Raw genomic sequence first — 21354 nt, 5'->3', positions numbered from 1 at the left:
GGGTTCCCTGTCTGTGTGTAATGAGATGGAGCAATCTTATTTCAGAGAAAAAGTACTTTGAAAAACTGCTTGGGGTAGGAAGACGAAACCAAGGAACTTGGGTGTGGGCAGAACTTTCCTAGGAGAGGCAAGGGAAGAATTTTTGGATCATGGAAAAAAGGAGGGAGAGGGGTAGAGCAGGAAGATATCAGGGATCACCCAGTCCACAAAGTGGTCTGTTCCTATGACTTCCCATATTACCTAATATGGAAAAAAAAAAGAAAAAAAAATTAGGAAAATTGTGAGCATGCTTGATATAACCAAATTTCTTGTGGAAGCCAGTGAAGACACTGAGCACCCTACCCTGGACATCACAGGGCAGGGAAGAGATGCAAGAGGAATAAGTCATAGGGACTCAGAGAAATCACGGAGAGGGTTGTTCACATGGGCACCAGGCACATTTATCCCAGTCTTGGGGTGAAGAGCTCGGCTGCTAACCAAAAGGTTGTCAGTTTGGATCCACCAGCTGCTCCTTGGAAACCCTATGGGGCAGTTCTACTGTGTCTTATAGGGTCGCTATGAGTTGAAATTGACTCGACGGCAATGTTTTTTTTTGCGGGGAGGGGGGGCGGTGTGCAGGAAGCCCAAGCTAACATCCAGCTTCACTTGGAAGAATGAAAGGTTTCTAGATTGTTATTCACAGAAAAAAAAAAAAAAAATCTGAAGCACGCCTCTTAAGCCTGCATCTTACACAGGCCTTATGCTATTGGGGAAAAAAACGAGAATAATGACAATCATTCATTTATTTAACGTGCAAGTACTGCTCTGGGCACTGGAGATACGGCAGTGGGACATACGCTCAAGGCTCCTGCCCTCCAGCGGTGGACATTCCCATATGGAATATTCCCATATGGGAATATAATGTCAGGAAACTGTCATGTCATGACATTACATGGTATATCACATGATGTCGTGTTGACTATGAATAAAAAAATAAAGCAAACCAAAAACCACAAATGGCCATCAACAGGTGACTGGATAAACAAATTGTAGTATACTCAAACAATTGGAAATCTGCTTAGTGATAAAAGAACGAGCCACAGATACGTGCAAAAGTATGAGTGAATCTCCCTGACAACGTGCTGCGCAAAAGCAGCCTGGTACAAAAGAGCACATGAGACCATGTATATGCAACTCTACCAGTTGTCATTGAGTTGACCCGATTCTTGAGGACCCCATGTGTGTCAGAGTAGAACTGTGCTCCAAAGGGTTTTCAATGGCTGATTTTTCAGAAGTGAATTGCCCGGCATCTCTTCTGAGGCACCTCTGGGTGGACTTGAACTGCCAACATTTTGGTTAGCATCTGAGTGTGTTAATCTTTTGCACCACCCAGGGACATCATAGGAAACTTTAGGAAAGCCAGATCTAATGCATAGTGACAAAAAGCAGATCAGCGGTTGCCTGGGGCTGGGGGTGAGTTTGGCATGAAACATGGAGATCTCTTGAGGGAGGAAGATGTTCTGTATCATGATTATGGTAGAGCTTACTTTGATGTACATTTTTCAAATTTTAGGACTCAAACTGTGCATTTAAAATGTGTACGTCGGATTGTTTGTAAATTATACCCAAATAAGTTGATTTAAGAAAAAGACAGCAGGGTAAGAGGGTAAAGTGTAAGGAAGTGTCCTGTTTTAGATTTGGTTTCAGGAAAGGGCTCAGTGATGTCTGGCCAACAAACAAACAACAAACCCCGTTGTCCTTGAGTCCATTTTGACTCATGGCAACCTTATGTGTGTCAGGGTAGAACTGCGCTTCACAGGGTTTTCAAGGCTGGGAACTTTCGGAAGCAGATTGCTAAGCCTTTCTTCTATGGTGCCTCTGCGTGGGTTTGAACCACTGACTTTTCAGTGAGTAGTTGAACTCTTAACTGTTTGCATCACCCAGGACTTTCGATGTTTGAGCAGAAGCCTGAAAAAAGTAAGGGGTTGCTATGAGTCGGAATCGACTCAACGGCAAAAGGTTTGGTTTTTGGTTTTTATCTTGGGGAAGAGTATTCCAGGTAGAGGGATCAGCCTGTACAAAAGCTGCTGGACAGAATGAGCGTGGCAGGTCTGAGGGAGAGCAGGAGCGCCAACGGGGTGGCGTGGAGCAAGGAGGAAGAGAATGCTGGTTCACCAGCCTGCAGGGGGAGCCGGGGGCCATGCTGACTGATTCCTCAGCAAACATCCTGCACACCCAATCGCTGGAGCCACAGATACATGGAAAAATATGGGTTGAACCTTACTAACATTGTGCTGAGTGAAAGCAGAGAAGCAAAAGAGCACACGCGACCACGTATACAAAACTCTACCAGCTGTCATTGAGTCGCGCACTGGAGATGCAGCAGGGAGCAGAACCCAGGCTTTGTCCTCCTTGAATCTACATTCTAGAACAGCTTCAGATTCCCTTTTAGTGTGATGGAAGGCCGCTGGATAGTTTTAGTGCGATGGAAGGCCACTGGGCGGGGCGGGGGGGGGCGGGGGAGGGTTCTGAGCATTTTCTTTTTTTGTAATAATAAGCAAGCCTGCATTCTAGCATTATTTTTTGTAATACTAAGGGACCTTACATCAGAGCACTATTTTTTGTATCAGCAAGAGAGCTTTTTGCCCGGTGTGTGCATAGCGTCTGGTCCCTAGGAGGACCTTCTTGGGTTGGCAGTGGCTTTGATGGTTTGCTGGTTGAAGATGAAGATAAGCAGATTATGGCCAAGTTTCCCACCCCCATATATCAAGCCTAAAATTATTGTCTTCAAATTTCAAAAGAGTATGTTTTGAATGTCCCTGCTATACAGGGGAGAGAATAGGGGAAATGAAAAATGAAGAGAAAAGGGTAAATTATCACCACTCAAGGAGAAATGATCACTATCACAGCTAATTTATCGCACATCCCAGCACCTCTTCTTCTCTGAGCTGGAATCTCAGGCTGGGAGTCTCATCAGAAACAGGGGAGCCTTCACCTTAAGCAAGGAGACCAGGCCAGGCCAAGGCAGCCCTGGTCTGAGGGGACAATGCATTCCCTGATAGGTGGGCTTTTCTTAGAAGGGCATCAATGCCAGTGCCTACTAGCTGCACAGGGCACGGCCAGCTCTGCCATGTCCACTGCTGCAGCCCCTTGACCTGTGACACGTAGTGAAAAAACCAAACCAGTTGCTGTCGATCTGACTCCAACTCATGGTGACTCCATGTGTGCAGGATAGAGCTGTGCTCCATAGGGTTTTCATGGCTGTGATCTTTTGGAACGAGGCTACCAGGCTTTTTTCTGGGGCACCTCTGGGTGGGTTCAAATCTCCAAACTTTTGGTTAGTAGCTGAGAGCTTAACTGTTTGCACCACCCAGAAACTCCCTGTGGCACATAGTAGGTGCTCAATAAATGCGGGCTGAATACAATGTTATGACCTGGTTCTGGAAGAATGATGCATCTCTCTGGAGACAGGGTCTCTGTGCGGGGAGGTTAATCCTCCCACATGATACTTCTGCAGCCTGAGAGTCAGGACAAGCAGCTGAAAACCATTCGTCCTGATCCACTATTTTCAACAAGACTTCCTCCAAAGTCCACAAAAGCATGTGCTCCCGCTTGTAAGTAAGGGTAACCCATAGCTTTGTGGTGTTGGGCCACTTTTGCCTTTTATTTGACATGTGTTCTTAGCTGGGGCTGTGCACACAGCTTTGTATCTGCAATAAGTCAGCACAGGGTCGCAGCCACCGAAGCCTCTGAAGGCTGTCTTGTTCAGCCACTCCTTGCCTGCAAGAGCCCATTCTAAGTGGAAAGTGATGTCACTGGTGAGTGACGGCTGAAGAAAAGCATGGCTTCTCATATGAGGACACCAGCCATGTGGAGCTCCAGCACAGCCTGCACCACACTGGGCTTCCTCATCACCCGCTGCCTGAAGCGATCTTTCTCTCTCTTCCCTTTCTCTTTAAGCAGGTAAAGAGTCTTTACCTTGAAAATGAAACCCTAACTATGAAAACGGTGATTTTATCAGGTTATTTATTCAGGTTATATTTGCAATTATGCTCTCCTTGTCAGAACGAACATTTCTGTTCATCAAACACGTGCTGGGGTAGCACCTTTCTACAGGAAGCTGCCTTAAAATCCCTACAGGGTAGGGTCGGCGGCCTCCTTTTATGCTCCTAAAGCTCCTGTACCCAACTCTTTAGTAATAATAATTACAGCTAACATTTGTTGTAGAGTTCTGGGTGGTAGAACTAACCAAAAGGTTGGCAGTTTGAATCCTCCCAGAGGTGCCTTGGAAGAAAGGCCTGGTGATCTACTTATGAAAGGTCACAACCTTGAAAATGCTATGGAGTGCAATTCCACTCTGCAACCCTTGCAGTTGCCACGAGTTGGAATCAACTCAATGGCAACTTTTTTTTTTTTTTTTTAACACATTCTTGGAGTGTGCTCTACAAGGGACGGAACAGACCCCATAAACAATATATGGTATCCACTCCAAAGAAACATACGATAGCATATTTTGCTAGCAGGATGCATGCAGCCCGCCCCTCTCCTATCCCGTGGAGAGCTGTGCATGCTGGGATGCACTGTGGGTTGTGCCCCAACAGAGGTACACCAAACCCCTGCCACCTCACATATTTATACGAAGATTAGGGGGAGACAGGAATCACCTGACTGAGTTAGAAGACCCTGAGCTTTGCAATCGTATTTTGATTTAGAGGCTTGATGGTGACCAGCTAAAGCTTGGTTTGTATATTAACATTGGCTTCAGTCAGAGGCCCTGAAGTTCTCCTCATAAAGCCTGCTTGTTGCTAGGCTACCTAGGAGTAAGCTGTAGGGTTGTGTAGCAGATTGATTGATCCATCTCTAGAGGTTGCCTACTATTTGCTAGGCATTATCTCATCCATTCTCACAACAACCTGATGAGGTATAGTCCCCATTCCGCAGACAATGAAACTGAGTCTAGAGAGACTTATCCAGAAGCACTCAGCCACTACATATCAGAAATGAGATGCAAGCCCAGACCAAGTGATTATCTAGAGTGTTAAGTTCTTCTCCTCCACCCCGTACTGCATCCCACGGTCTTCCTTACATGCTAATGCCTTCGTGGTTTAACTTGTCAGCTCCCCATCTCTTTAAAGGTGGAGCCCATGCCTTACATCTCTGCATCCTCAGTACAGATATTCAATGAGTGTTTGCTGAGTGCACGAATGGGTTGATTTTCTATTTTGTCTTTCCACAAGGTCATGCCCTCATCATGCTGCCTTTTGATTCAACCCAGAAGGAGGGGGGATGGGGGGGTATTGCTCTGAAGTCCAAGTGAGCCATCATGTACAAGGTCAAGATCAGTGAAGCCAATGGATATCTCACGGCTATTCCAAGATGCAGAAAGGCTCTACCACAAAGTCAGAAGAATGGATGTTTTACCTCTCGGTGCCTTGCCAATGTGATTTCTTATTTACTGCACATTCTCATCTAATTGTCTTTAGCCAATGGTTTATCAAAAATGTCACAGCTGGCTCCTTGCCCTCCCAAGATCAATAGGAGGGTCTCATGTGGGCTGGTTGTGAAAATAAATCAAATATATCAGCGAGAAGAGGGAGCGAGCAGGGAACGTGTGTAGTCACAAAATGACTTTGCAAGCACCGAAAGGGGACTGAATCCCAGGCGCTAGCTGGCTCCTCTCAGAGCACGGCCTCAACTTTCTCCACGAAGCTCTGCATCGTTGGGCAAGTTTCCTCAACTCTCTGAGTCTCCATGCTCTTATTTTCATGGTGGGAATAATAAAAGTGCCTACATCTCAGGGTCACTGCGAGTCAGGCCCAGCTCATGGGACACACTCAGTGTTAGTTACTCTTGTGGTTATTATCACTGATATAACAGCTTGGCATACTGTAAATCCTTTGAGCTAGCAATTTCACTCTTAAAAATCCATCATCAGGAAGTTATTAAAGAACTACATGAACATATATGCCAGGACATTCACTGTAGACTGATTTATAATGTTGAAAAGGGGGGTTCATTAAAAAAATTCTTCTATGCTTAGAATATTTTTGAGATATTGAAAGTGAGTTTATGGAATAATATTCAAATTTGGAAAGATGTTTCCTACCTATTTTTTTTCCAGCTTCTCATCTCTCATTTTTATTCTTGTTGAATATATACACAGCAAAACATATGCCAATTCAACAGCCCTACCTATTAGTAATCAAAAGAATTAGGGTTAAAAACAGTAGTTATCGTATAATTCTGTATTTGTAAAAAATGATTTCTATTGACGAACAGACAACTGTCTGGAAAATATACTTACAAATGTTAATAATTTTTTAATATTTTTTGTTGTCACCATCATATTACTTTTATAATGATAAAAACACAAATAAAAGTTATCTTTTAAAGAAACAATTGAAATTTGCTTTTTGTTGTTTGTTCGGAGGCTTTGTGGTAAGATCCTTAGGAGGCTCCAATGGTTTGAGCTTGACTGGTAATCTAAAGATTGGCTGTTCAAGCCCAGCCAGTGGTACCACAGAAGAAAAGCCCTGGCAATCTGCTTCTGTTAAGATTATAGCCAAGAAAACCTTATAGGACAGTTCTACTGGGTAACACGTGGGGTCGCCATGAGTCGGAATCAATTTGACAGCAACCAACAACAACGGGGCTTGTGATATGGATACTTTGAAAAACACGATGATAGCTTACACAGTTTTTATGTGTCAGGCATGGTTTTAAGTGTTTTACAAAGATTGCCTCATTTACATCTCGAAACATTGCTATGAGTGCATGATGTTTGTCATGGGTTGAACTGTGTCCCCCCAAAATATGTGTTAACATGATTAGACCATGATTCCCAGGATTGTGTGGTTGTCCTCCATTTGGTGATTGTAATTTTCGTATATGTTGTAAATCCTAATCTCTGCCTGTAGTTAACGAGGCAAAATTAGGTTATGTTAAAGAGGATTAGGGTGCGATTGTAACACCCTTACTCAAGTCACATTCCTGATCCACCGTAAAGGGAGTTTCACTGGGGTGTGGCCTGCACCACCTTTTATCCTTATGAGAGATAAAAGGTAAGGGAAGCTAGCAGAGAGTTGGAGACCTCATACTGCCGGTAAAGCAGCGCCAGGAGCAGAGTGCATCCTTTGGACCTGGGGTTCCTGCGTGAAGAAGCTCCTAGTCCAGGAGAAGATTGATGACAAGGACCTTTCTCCAGAGCTGACAGAGAAAGCCTTCCCTTGGAGCTGACGCTTTGAATGTGAACTTCTAGCCTGCTAGACTGTGAGAGAATAAACTTCTGTTTGTTGAAGCCATCCGCTTGTGGTATTTCTGTTATAGCAGCACTAGATGACTAAGACAAAGTTATTATCTCCATTTTACAGATGAGGTAACTAAGGCATAGAGATACTGAGTGACTTGCTCAAGGTCACACAGCTTAGAAGTGCTGGAAGCTGGAATTCAAGGCCAGGTAGTCTGGCTTGGTACATGCTCCTTAGGCCCATGGGCTTCTGTGTGGAACACCGGCTTCAAGGATTCCACAAAATGCTTATTTATTATTTTAAAAAATATATTCTTATATATTTTAAAAAGTATAATTACACCCCCATCCTGACTTCATATACAGTAGGCTCTAGTTATCTGAAGCTATTTGGTATTAGTAAAAAATATACATACATACTTCATATACAGTAGGCCCTAGTTATCTGAAGCTATTTGGTATTAGTAAAAGGCCACATATTTTTCCCATTTAACAGATGGGAAAAATATCTGATTAGGACTTTATCTTGAAAAATGGAACTCTGATTATGAGAAAGTTCATTTTATCTACTATTTAGGAAAATTCAGGTTATGTGTGCAACTATGCTCTAATTATTAGAATGAACACTTAGGTTTTTCATACATACACACAAAATGTGATAACAGAGATTTCATGGAATCTCAGCTTCATCGATTGCAAAGCACATCCTGTTTTCAGAGATGTCAAAGGGTGAGTGTTAGGTGCACCTTAGAATCGATGGACTATGCGAGAACAATACAGTATCGCTTTAGCTTGACTTACGCAACACAATCCAAAAGGGCGTTTTTGCAAAAATATTGGATGTCTTCGTCAAATATTCTAGGACTTCTCTTTTTGATATTATAATTACCATCTCCGAAGTGTCTATCTCATCACCTTCCTTGCTGGCGTTCTCTTCCACAACGCGTAACTGTGCTGCTCAGCCTGGTGCACGAGGCTTTCTGCTGACACTTTAAGGCAGAGCTCCAGCACCACTTTCGCTAGCTTAATGAAATCTCCATTTTTTGACATGAGTTAGTGTTTTACTCCGTAAACGATCTTTTTTACATTGTCCTGTGGGAGGCTTCTAGCAATGACTGAGCAGCCCAAAGAAGGAAAGTTTCTGACGATCCCTACAGTACCTACCACCTCTGCACCCTTAAACTCTCTGTCTCAGTTCTTTCGTGTGTAAAATGGGGAACCTCTTAGGGTTGTTGTGAGGATAAAATAATTCATATGAGAAAGTTAGTTCTTGGCACATTGTAAGCCCTCAAGTAACGCTGGCTATTATTATTATAAGTAGAAATAGACACTGGTATTAAATAAGGAGGAATCTCTGAATGGAGAACATTTTTATAAGTAATCAAGTGATTAATGATTTGAATATATTTGTCTTATAGCAACTTTTGCTTCCCTACAGACCACCCCTACTGATTCAGCCTTAAATTAATATTTTTGTTGTTGTCACTGCTGTCAAGGCAGCTCCCTGACTCATGGTCTCCTCATGCACAACAGGATCGAACCCTTGTGATCCACAGGGTTTTCAGTGACTGATTTTCAGAAGCAGATTGCCAGGCCTCTCCTCCTAGTCTGTCTTGGTCTGGAGGCCCCACTGAAACTTGTTCATAGCAACACTCAAGCCTCCACTGACAGACGGGCGGTGGCTGCATGTGGGATGCATTGGCCAGGAATGGAACCTGGGTCTCTCGAATGAAAGGCAAGAATTAAATCAAAATTAACATTTTAGAAGTCATTAACTTTTGTGGAGATCTTGGAACAAAGCTTGTCGTAACATCTCTGAACATAGATTTGAACTCTTATAACTCTGTTTGTTGCTTATGAGGAAGCCCATAGATCTGCAGTGGGCATTTTTTGGCTGCAGGCCGATGGATGCCGGCTCATATAAAGCTGTATAAGCAACTGCACTGGTGGACGCTATTCAACAAACATCAGGCAGAGCAAAGACCCATCTGTTGGGCACATGTTCCTGCCAGGATAAAAAACCAGGAGTGCAATACCAGTGAACATGGGGCGCGTCCTGTGATGGTGGTGATTTTTTTTTTTTTAAGAGAGTTTAAAAGCTTATTTATGTTTTGCGTGCAGCTTCTCTACCTTTATATCTAAGGCAAGGGACGTGAGTAGTTGTTAGATATTTTAGGTGACTCAGCCTTGAAACAAGTATTTCCTACCGCTTCTCTTTCAAACTTGTAGATCACTTTAATTGAAGAGTATCTAGAAACTGTAAGGGAAATGAGGAAAGAAAATACTGTTGCTATTTCCAACTACATATATATTTATATACATATATATATATAGCCATTACGATTTTTCTCAAAACTGTGCAAACAAAACAAAGTACATAAATAAATTGTTGAATCTTGGGAGTGATATAAGGTTACAGTCATCATCTATATCCTTCCAATACGGGTTTTACGCAAAATAGACTCAACTGTCTGACAAATTCACTTGAGAGAGCAAGAATGAAAAAGTATAAATAACATTGTAACCAACACCTATATTTCAGCCACTCCAATGAATAAATGTTAACAATTTGTCATATTTGTTTCCAGCCTGGGTGCCTGCATGTGTTGGGGATGGAAGCGGGGGAGACTTGCCTTTCCCTTTAATGTTTTATTATGGGTAAAAACAAGGACTTTTTAAACCTAATTCCTAGTCCTAATTTCTTCCTGTATTCGTAGAGGGAATTACCCTTATGAGGTTAGCCAGTCTCATTCTCTCTCCCCACGCACATGTGCACACACACATAAACGTAGAACACTGACACAAAATTATAAAGATAAATCTGTATTTGAACTGTAAACTATATGCTAATAAAATTCACTTTTATCTGTTTTATATATTGGGGTTTTACATAAGATTTCACTTGAAGACAAAGGTCCTTTGTTTAGAAAATCCACAAACTCTGGGGCTACAGCACCTCTGAGACTCAACTCAGTCTATATGTCGTTTTGGGGTCGTTCCTCTTACTCATCTCTGATTTTCCTGTTTCTTTCTCCCTGAGTTGCATGATCTCAACACATCATCCCATTTGAAAAACACCCACAATGTCCTCCCCCATGCACCCGCTCTTAACAGCAGGTCTCTGGGAAAACTCAAGCATCCCCTCAAAGACTTCTCCTTAGCTCTGCTCGGTGGCTGTCCAGGAGGGGATTTCTTGATTTATGTGGCAGGTTCACTTCCTGTTAGGATGCCACCAGAATAATCATAACAGGTTTTCCAAGAAAGTCCTTTCTAAAAACACTTTCAGTCTAATACAGGAGAAACAAGATGCCCCTTCTGTACCTCAGGCTCTTTTGGAAAGGAGGGATCTGAAAAATATGGCTGTAGAAACTATCCTCCTTCCCAAACGAAGTTAAATATCTTACTAGGGATTTCTGCAAAGTGCTATGCAATGTGCTGTGGTAGCTGCCAGCCAAAGCCTTGCATTTTCTCCACATTTAAGCTCATGGAACACAGGGAGCTGCAAAGCTCCAAGGGAAGGGTGAGGCCTGGAGAGCACAGCTTCTCATTGGTTGGTGGGCACTGGGAGGACAGAGGGACAATGGCAAGGTGACAGGAGAACCAGTGTGCTAGGAAAACATGCCCACATCTCTAATTGAAAGCCTGTGTAGGTTTCCTTGCTCAGGCAACACAGAAAGGGATGAGGAAAGAGAGTTCAGTTTCAAATTAGTCTCAGAATTAGAAAGGGATAAACCCGAGCTGGCAAAAGCTAACACCGGGAATCGCCATCTATAAATTTGCTTTTAAAAAATTTTATTAGGGGAATTCTGCTGAAGAGGACAAATAGGAACGTTTGCTCAGCTCATTTAATCTTGGTCCTCGTCTGCCCGGTCTGCCACAGATGCATTTATTTGGAATGCTCATGGTCAATTTGTGGTCTCAAACATTTCCTCCTTATTGTTTAATGTGTCTCCTGTGTGGATAGTTTTGCTTCCCATCCAACAGACACATCTCAGTGCAAAGCATTTGGGGTTGACAGTGTCTGCGCCAAGCTTACCTGCCATCCATCCCCTGGTACCTCCCTCTAATCACCCTGCTGGAGTTGTCTCTGGAAGTCACCGGGCTCCTGGCTCCACCAGTCTGAGTGATGAAATAGGCATTTTTAATATTTGCTAAACAGAATTGTGGAGAAGGTGAAGTCCCGGCAGGGCTCCCAGGCAGTAACTGCATCTTGTCTCAGGTTAATCATGTACCTAATTTGCCGATTATTGACTTGTTCTCACAGAGGATTTTCCTTGGCTTGACATATCAGTAACAATCAGTGATGAACTGTCAAGCAAACTTGCTCACGGCCGTAACCACCCAAGATCCTAACTTGTAGCAGCAACTTCTGAGATTTCCTTTGATGCCTAGCACTGTAGCCAGGTCAGATTGTTATTTTTTTTCCCCCAGTCTGATCTATTTTCTTTCTTGAACTGGACTTCAGCAAATCTGATATAGATTGTATGATTTCAAATATTTGGCAAGATGCACTAGACTTCTGTATATACACCATCCCCACAAGAATTCAAGAGTTGGTGGGCTAAGAATGGCTCGGTTCCGCTTTTTTTTAATCTGTGTTTTAAAAAATGCAATGCAGGGTGTCAAAATATTGCACTAAAAACACAATATAATGTCTAATAGCTTTCAAACTGACAAAGAGTAAAAAATGTTAATACCCAGTTTAAGCAAGGGTTCAAGTAATAAAATGGAGATGTAGACGCTGCTGCTGGTGGGTAAGAGAATAAAAAGAAAAAAAAAATGTTACCATCAAGTTGATTTAGACTCATGGCAACCCAGTGTGTTGCCGAGTAGAACTGAGCTCCATATGGTTTCCTGGCTGTGACCTTTTGGAAGCAAATTGCCAGGCCTTTCTTCTGAGGCACCACTGGGTTGATATGAGCTGCCAACCTTTTGGTTAGCAGCTGAGTGCTTAACCATCTGCACCACTTAGGGATTCCAGGATACGAGTATACAGAGTATAAATCATGCAATACGACTATATGTGTAAAATTCTTTAAGGTTTATTTTCAGGAAAAGAATAAGGAGGTGCACAAAGACTAGCCACTAGCACAGGTATTACAACATTGTATGTATAAGTTATTAAGGCTGTTCATTGTTTTTTTGGTGCTCCTTTTTCCAGGGGCATCACAAGGTTGTATGTTCTGCCCCACTGAAGTTAGTACGTGATTGGTTTTGCTCAATAAGAGGAGGGCTTAACTGAAGACTTCTAAGCAGAAGTCTTTAGGAAGTGGTGCACAGTTTTTCACCTTCATCTTCCCTTGCTTCAGGGAACTGGTGATGGTTTTGATAGGTCTGTGACCTTGAGTAACATTGACACTGAGCAAAATTCTTGTTAACCCAAGATGAACATGTGAAGCAGGGTTTCCCAAGCTCAGCACTATTGACATTTTGGGCTGGAATATTTTTTGTTGCGGGGGGTTGTCTTGTGTATTGCAGGTTGTTTAGATACCCACTAGATGCCAGTAGCATCCCAACCAAAAATTTTGACAACCAAAAACGCTCCCAGGGTAGGGGTGGGAAGGGCAAAATCACCCCTGTTGAGAATCACTGAAGCCAAGTAAACAAGAAATAAACCTTGTCATTTTAAGCCACTAAGATTCTGAGGTTATTTTATGGTAGCTGATATGGTTTGTAATAGCAGAAATGTTACATAAACAGCAAAAGAGGACTGCTTCAAATTAAGGGTGCTTTTACTTTTACTTCTCTGTGGTTTTTAGCTTCTCTGTAATTAAAACATAGTGTGTTTTTAATAAGAAAAAAACCTGAATATTAAATTGATTTTTAAAAAGCTCTATTTACATGATTGCCTACATATGTGCGGTATTTACGAGGGCCCTTCAGAATTTCTAAGTACAATGAAACAAGTACAATGAAATACTTGTATATAGAATGCTTCTTAGACTCAAGGATGGCGAGACTGTGTCTCACATTCTTTGGACGTGTCATCAGCAGGGACCAGTCCCTGGAGAAGGGCATCATGCTTGATAAAGTAGAAGGTCAGTGAAAAAGAGGAAGACCCTCAATGAGACAGACTGACACAGTGGCTGTAACAATGGGCTCAAGCATAGCAACACTTTTGAGGATAGTATAGGACCGGTCAGTGTTCTGTCATAGATTGGGTTGTTATGAGTCAGAACCGACTCAAAAGCACCTAACAACAACAACATCGTGCTTTAGTCTACAAAGTGATTTCCCATCGTACCGTTTTGGTTGTCATTATTAAATTACAACAACACTAGGAGGTAGGTAACATAGATAGACAAGGAAACTGAGGCAAAAAGCCGCTAAGGGACATGTCCAAGGTCACCTGGTTAATATGTAGAAAAGAATACATTTTGGAGTTCTCTCTCCAATTCTAGGCACTATGCCACATTGCCTCTGTATCTCTGTCAAAAGCCGGTTTCAAAAAGTCAACTGGGACAGACTCTGATTCTTGGGAAATTTAAGTAGGAAAGAAGAGATTCTCCTCTGTATTTAATATCCTTGGACAAGGATACTAAACCTTGTAGGCTCTTGGTTAGAGCATGAGACTCAATAAAATTTAAGCATAGCCATCTCATGCCACACAGCCAATAGAATTTCATATGCTGCCCGCCTCCCTACTTCTATCTCTTTTTCTCTTTCCAGCTCAAATGAGTCACCTTGGCTAGTCTGCCAATCCCCATAGAACTTATGTTCCTTGATAGGATATACCAACAGAAATGAGAAATTCTATAATGGCGCGAGACGCAAGTTAGTCACCTATCCCTGCAATGAGCTAAGCACCCTCTCCTGGAGGAAATGTAGCTCATCAAATGGACACGAATGCACGTAATGACAGAGAAGGAATATGAGCCTGTGCAGAGAGTCTTTTTTTTTTTTTTTTTTTAAAGAAGTGCCCCTATATTGTACCTGTCTTGTGCATTTCCAAGCATCTATACTGTGCCTTGCTTCTTGACCCCCTCCCCCGAAAAACACACTTGAACTCTTAAATTGGCAGCTGGACCGAAACCTAAACTTCCATCAGCCCGTACTTATTCATTTCCCTTCTCTTCGAATATGTGTTGGTCCTGTCCCTGGAGCAGAGCTATTTTGAGAGGACGACCACTAGAACAATCACAGGCTTGGCACGAGATGGACAGTACAGTGTCGTCACAAAAGGAGAAAAGACATTGTCATTGAGGATTTGAGTCCTGCATGTCAGAAGACTAGGGAGATTGGGTAGAGTATGTTCCTGCCTGCTGTCCACTATCACTCTGTTACAGAGAGTTACCTACTTGACTTGCCACGATCATTGGCTTTCCATGTATCAAGTTGCTCGGAGCATGTAACACACGGGGGATGACAGTGTTTTGAAACAGTGTGGTGAAGAAGCATTTTCCCAGCATATCTCCTTGCATCCAACTGGCTAAGAGAAAAGTTATGCTCAGCTGTGCCCAGAGGCATGTTTCTACTTCTTCGAATAATGCCAATAAGCAGATTTCACCACTGGAAATCCTCCACTATGCTATAGTGGAGTCAGTGGAGCCTGAAGGTCAAGGAGACCACTGAGCAATTTGCATCACTTCCCAGAGCAGCACCCTGCCTCTTGCTAAGAGCTGCAGGAATGCTTTAGGGACTCCTTTCAGCTGAATTTCTCTCTCTCTTGGCGAGAATCTCTTTGAAGAGCAGATATGATTTCTGTACCAGGAGTTCTGCTTGGTCAGGGCCTGTGCTAACTCATCTCTGAATAATCAGTGACTCACCCAATAAATATTTTTCTGGATGGATGGATGGAGGACTCATTGATAACCAGTTTACATATTGATCCCAATAGGTGTGCATGGTAATAAAAATCTACACACCCCTCCTTGTTAAAAAAAAAAGAAAATAGTTCTTTTAGTCCTTATATTGATCATTTCAGACAGAAAAGGTGGAATTGCAAATAAGTTTCATCTTGGGAGCCAACACTGGTCGATTGGTAGTGGCTGCCTTGAGAATTATGGTGGAGATATTTGCACTGGGCTCAGTGAGGAAAAAGTGCTGACATTGATTAGCAATGTCTGCCATGAGCTAAAGACAGGAAACACCTTGCAGTTACCAATGTTTTTAAAGCTTCAAATTCTTTAAATCAATTTTTCTAGATGAATACCTTTCCAACACATTTTAAGGTCAACTTTGGCTGGATATAATGGACTATTATAGGTGTTTTTCCTTTATTGGTGGATTTTCCCAATGTACTTGCTGGATTTGAGGGAAAATGGGAAATCCCACTTGCTTTTTCTCGGAATATGTAATTCTTCTTGGAATAGAAAACTAAGCTAGGTAGGTGTTAATTCACCCCCAAGTGGTATATATAACACAACTTCTACCAGGACAAATTAGAGGAAGGACTAGAGGAAAAAACAATGAAACCCATAATATAATCCAATACCATCAGTTCCAACACTGAGAATAATCTCACTTTCACAGTGTTAAGGATTTCCTAAGATACTTAGTACAGGGAAGAACCGGTTAGCCACAGAAAAACAGCTGCGGAATTTTGGGTTAAATTTTATCACTCTTTTCACATGGAATATTTCCTAGTGATATTTCAGCAAATTTAATCCAATACCAAAACACTTGAACAGAAAGTGCCTAAGAATTAACCTCCAGGCCTAGCAAAGCTGACTTTATTGGGTGGGGATGTTACCTTTTATTTTTTTGAGATACCATTCACATGAGAATTCAGTGGTTTTTAGTATATTCACCACTATCTAATCCCAGAACATTTCCACCATCCCCAAAAAGAGACTTTGTACCCATTAACAGCCACTCCTTATACCCACCGCATCCTCTGGAAACTACTAATCTGCTTCCTGCTTTCTGTCTCTATGGACTTGCCTATTGCAGACATTTCATATAAATGAAATTATACAATACGTGATCTTCTGTGTCTAGTTCCTTTCAATTAGCATAAATGTTTTCAAGGTTCCTCCATGCCATAGCATGTATTAGAACTTCATTCCTTTTTATGGTTGAATAATTTTTCATTGTATTGATATACCACATTTTGTTTATCCATTTCCAGTTGATGGACATTTGGATTGTTTCCACTTTTTGGCTATTGTTAATGATACTGCAGTGAACATTCCTGTACAAGTATTTGTTTGAGTATCTGTTTTCAGTTCTTTTGGAAACATATCTAGTAGTGGAATTGCTGGGTCACATGGTAACTTTATGTTTAACTTTTTGAGGAACTGCCAAAATGTTTTCCACAGGGGCCGCATCATTTCACAATCCCATCAGCAACGTATGAGGGTTCCAATCTTTCCATATCTTCACCAACACTTGTCATTGTCTGTCTTTTTTATTATAGCCATTCTAGTGGGTGTGAAGGGGTATCACATTTGTGAGGATGTTACCTTTAAAAAAAAAATTCACAGTTATATCAAGCATGGTCATACCTGGGCATGAGATGGTGGAAGTCCTCTTCTTATGTAAACACCAAAGAGAGCATCCTTCCCGAGGGAAATGTTGAACTTTAAGAACTGGGGCTGACTGATGTGAATCTGTGACCTCCAAAACACTCCTGGTGGGACTTCTTGTGTCACCCGCCGACCAACTTCTGCTTCACCACTGTCTATGCTGCTGTTTTTCAATGACCAGGGCACTGGAATACAGGAACAGACATCAAGTCAGTGATATTTGCATGTACTAACCCATTGGCATCGAGTCAATTCCAACTCATAGCAACCCTATAGGACAGAGTGGAGCTGCCCCATAGGTTTCCAAGGAGCGCCTGGTGGATTCGAACTGCTGACCTTTTGGTTAGCAGCTGTAGCACTTAGCCAGTATGCTACCAGGGTTTTAGTTGGCTCTATATTTCTGTTTAATTTTATGCCAGGATACACACAGACACCCATAAAGATTAAACTCATAGTAAATATCTCTTCAAGTCACAGCTTAAAACATTTGTTTTAAATAACAAAGCTATAAACTCATATCCCAGGGTGTCTGAAATCTTGGCACAATGCTTTTTTAAAATGTCTGTGATTGCTCTTTACTGATTAAATATAATAAGTGCTGAGAATTTGGTAAGGACATGCAAAGCTCCCAACCACCCTGAATATAACTGGGATATAAAAATTATCAGTAGGGAAGGAGAGGGTGGTATTAATTTGGCACCAAATTTAATTCTTGCAGGCTTTAATTATTCTTTCTAGCCACAAACAAGTCTAATGTGCTCAGACATTTTCATAAATTAAAAAAATAAAAAAAGAAGTAGAAGAAGCAACACTGAAGAAAAATCAGTCCAGAGTAAAACAACTCAATAGAACACTGGGACTCAGTCTCAGGCTGACCTAATACTGGGGTGTCCCTTCGGAGGGAGGGGTCTAGAACCATGGAGAAAAGCACACCTCTTCTGGTGAAATTAATGCATCTATCTTCTGATATTGAAAATATCAGCATCCTTAATAACAGGAGTTCTGGAAATACCTGTTTTAAAAGAGAATTTCTTATTAACAATGAACCACTAGTACCCCCTACTCTTCTGAGGGTGGCTTCCTTTGCAACCACAGAATTAAGGACAAACAAGGAGCTACCAAGAGTCGCATAAGAAAAGCAAGTTAATTGGTCTCTCTGAGCCTCATTTTCTGAGTCTCTAAAATGGGAATGAAACCTAGGTGGAAACTCATTTTATAAAGGTCATTTGTCATTCTTTCAAATAGATTCTGAACTTAGCAAGAAATATATAATCACATCTTATTCATTCGCCTATCTTCTTGAGAACTTCTAAACCAATTGAAGCCAGATGCAGAAAGAATCAAAGTCACTTCTGTTTGGGGGACTTTTTACTTCTGGGGCAAATGATCACTTTTGTGGTTCCATGGATCTGAAAATGTTTTAAAGCCAGAAGGGTAGAGGACGGGGAACAAGTTCCCCTCTGCATTCAGCACTTCAAGGACTTTTCTGGAAAAATACATCTATATTTGGCCACTGGACACTGCAAAGGAGAAATTATAAAATTGCTGAAGATAGACATGAACCTAGGAATCAGGAGACCTGGTTTTACTACTGCCTATCTACTCAACCAAGACAAGCCTCATAAACTCTCTCTCTTGGTTCCAGTTGCCCCATCTGTAAAATGGGTAAGTGCCATTTTTAGATCCCTGAAGGTCTTCCATGTCTAAGTTATAAAAGAAAACCACGGGGTGACTTGAGAGTGTGAGGTTGTCTTTCCTTTTTTCTTTAACAAGGGAGGTGATGACTAATTTTTATTCAACTCAACAGAGGATCAAATAAGAAGTCAAAAAAAGTTAACAGGGGTTTAAAATAAAGGAAGGGAAATATTGGTTTAGACCTTAAGAAGAACCCCTTGACCTGTAGGATAATAACACTTGGGAATGGGCTAAAAGGGTATAATAGTTAAAATAGTTAAAAGTATATAACTAGATGCCCTGAGTGGTTCAGATTTGCAGATGGGGACTAGGTGTTTTGTTTTTTTTTTAAACATTTTTATGTTGGCTAGAGTTTTTAATGGAAGAAAGATCTAGTGATCTACTTGCAAAAATCAGCCAATAAAAACCCTATGGATCACACTGGTCCCATCTACAGATGATCACAGGGATGGTGCAGGACCAGGCAGAGTTTTGTTCCATTGTGCATGGGTTCCATGAGTTGGGGCAGCTAACAACACCACCAAGAGTTTCTAATGAGCACTGACTGCTTAGTGGGAGGAATATAGTACAGTGTTTAAGAGGAGAAGCTCTGGGCTGAGACTGCCTAGGTTCAAATCCCAGCTCTGATCTGACACTTGCTAAGTATATGAATTCTTTGTGCCTCAGTTTCCTCATCTGTAAAATTAGAATACTATTATTTATTTCATAGGGTTGTTATGAGGAGTTTAATGAGTCAATCCACACACGGCTCTTAGAATACATTTTGGCACAAAATAAGTACTGAATAAAAAATAGCCTTGTTATGATTATCTGTAGTACTGTAAGAGAACCTTAAGGGTAAGACTTTATGTGAAAGTGTTGCTAAACTAACGACTTGCCCAAGGGGAAACATTTGTTAAGTGCTGCTTTTTTGACTAAAAAATAAAACACAAACAAAAAGGACCCACAAAAGGATGTGATAAAACAACAAGAACAACAAATTCCTGGGGAAGAATAGTTTGGGGGATTCTGGTAGAGACTGAAAGCAATCCCAGTAATCGCAGGTGGCAACAAATTAAGTAATGCATTTAAAAAAAAAAAAAAGACCTTTAAAGGAATTACTTGTCTTTAAACTTAAGATGGGCTTTCCTTCACCTTTGTTGGGCTTTCAGGGGTTGCTGGGTTAATGACAGGATATGAAAAAGAAGCAGGAAGTTGGCACTCAAGAACCCTGTAGTCTACAGTTGATACCTAAATGGATGCAGATAACATCAAGCCAGATGTGAACGTTGGAGATGGGCAAGGGCGCAGGCCTCCAGAGAGTAGTTGCTCTGGAGTTCAGACAAGGAGTCGCAGGAGGTTGTTTTTTTTTTTTTAAACAGTGCTGGGATTCTCCTTCTTTTACTAGAACGCAACTTCAGAACACCGGCCTCAGTAAATTAGCTGCTACTACCAGCCTGCGCTAATAGCTCAGTGGCTAATAAGAGCTCAGCTGCTAACCAAAAACGTCGGCCGTTCAAATTCACCAGCTGCTCCTTGGAAACCCTATGGGGCAGCTATATTCTGTCTTGTTGGGTTGCTATGAGTCGGAATTGACTCGATGGCAGTGGGTTTGGTTTTTACCAGTATATAGTTGTATAAACAGTTAACGCATGTGGCTGCTAACTGAAAAACTGGAAGTTTCAGTCCACCCAGAGGTGTCTTGGAAGAAGGCAGGAAGTCTCCTTCTGAAAAATCAGCCATTGAAAATATTATGGAGCACAGTTCTACTCTGACACACACGAGGTCACCATGCATCAGAGTTGACTTGACAGCAACTGGAACCCATGTGTACAGGATAATTTCTTACTAGCTACACCTCCTCTTAGGGCTTCTTATACTTCTCTCTCATGACCCGCCCACTAAATGAGGCAGTAGGGCTGGGTGGTAAGGTAGATTTTAGAGCCAGACAGAACTGGATTCAAATCCTGACTGCCTTTTCCTTGCTGTGTGACTCCCGGAAACCCTGGTGGCGTAGTGGTTAAGTGCTACAGCTGCTAACCAAGAGGTTGGCAGTTCAAATCCAGCAGGCACTCCTTGGAAACTCTATCGGGCAGTTCTGCTCTGTCCTACAGGGTTGCTATGAGTGGGAATCGACTCGACGGCACTGGGTTTTGGGTTGGTGGGTATGACTCCCAGCAATTTGCTTAACCTCTCTGGCCCTCTGTTCTTTTTCTGCAAAATGTGAACAATAAAAAATGGAAGTACACACAAAAAGCTTAGCACAGTGCCTGGCACATAATAATAGCAAAATAAATACTACCTTAAATAAAAAATACAAAACTATAGAGGAAAGCATTTGGCTTTCTTTTCAAAGTGAAGGGTTTTCTAGAGTAAACAAAGCAAGGTGTGCATGTATATGTGATATATGTACATACTTATATATATGAAGGAAACCCTGGTGGCTTAGGGGTTAAGTGCTACAGCTGCTAACCAAAAGGTCGGCAGTGCAAATCCACCAGGAGCTCCTTGAAAACTCTATGGGGCGGTTCTACTCTGTCCCATATGGTCGCTATGAGTCGGAATTGACTCTATGGCAACAAGTTTGGTTTTTTGGTTTTTATATATATGAATGCATGTATGTGTGTGGAGAGAGAGAGAGAAACATCTGGAATAGGCTTATTTAAGAGAACAAGCTTAACAATGGGAGTCTGGGGCCGGACGCACTACTGATTTTTGCTGAGAACTTCTAGAAACCAGTATAGCCTCTCACCCAAACTTCATTATTAGTACTGAAATGCTCCTTCATGCTGAAGTGCTCCTTTCCAGACACCCCACGCCCCTGCTCTAGACCAAATAGTTTCTTTTTCTGTGTTTCCATAGCATTTACACTTAACTTCACTGTAGCACTTGTTAGGCAGTGTAATCGATTTTGCATGTCTTCCTAAGTCTCCCTTCCTAGGCACTGAGGTCAGGCAGAGCTGTGGGTTCTTCTCTGGATGCTCTATG

General features: G+C 41.8%; 1 protein-coding gene across 4 annotated transcripts in view; it reads right to left on the bottom strand.

The window, feature by feature from the left end:
• Positions 1-21354, bottom strand: part of TENM2 (teneurin transmembrane protein 2) — a 1384955-nt gene that overhangs the window by 202785 nt on the left and 1160816 nt on the right. For all 4 annotated transcript variants that reach the window (XM_049874278.1, XM_049874280.1, XM_049874279.1 and 1 more), the window contains one exon: positions 16672-16877. In XM_049874278.1, the coding sequence (XP_049730235.1) occupies positions 16672-16877 (206 nt within the window). The remainder of the gene's footprint in view (positions 1-16671; positions 16878-21354) is intronic.

Source organism: Elephas maximus, chromosome 2 (assembly GCF_024166365.1).
Source record: "Elephas maximus indicus isolate mEleMax1 chromosome 2, mEleMax1 primary haplotype, whole genome shotgun sequence".
In the NCBI taxonomy this organism is placed as follows: Eukaryota; Metazoa; Chordata; class Mammalia; order Proboscidea; family Elephantidae; genus Elephas; species Elephas maximus.
The sequence above is the reverse complement of the archived record's forward strand: the minus strand, read 5'-3'. Positions and strand labels throughout refer to the sequence as shown.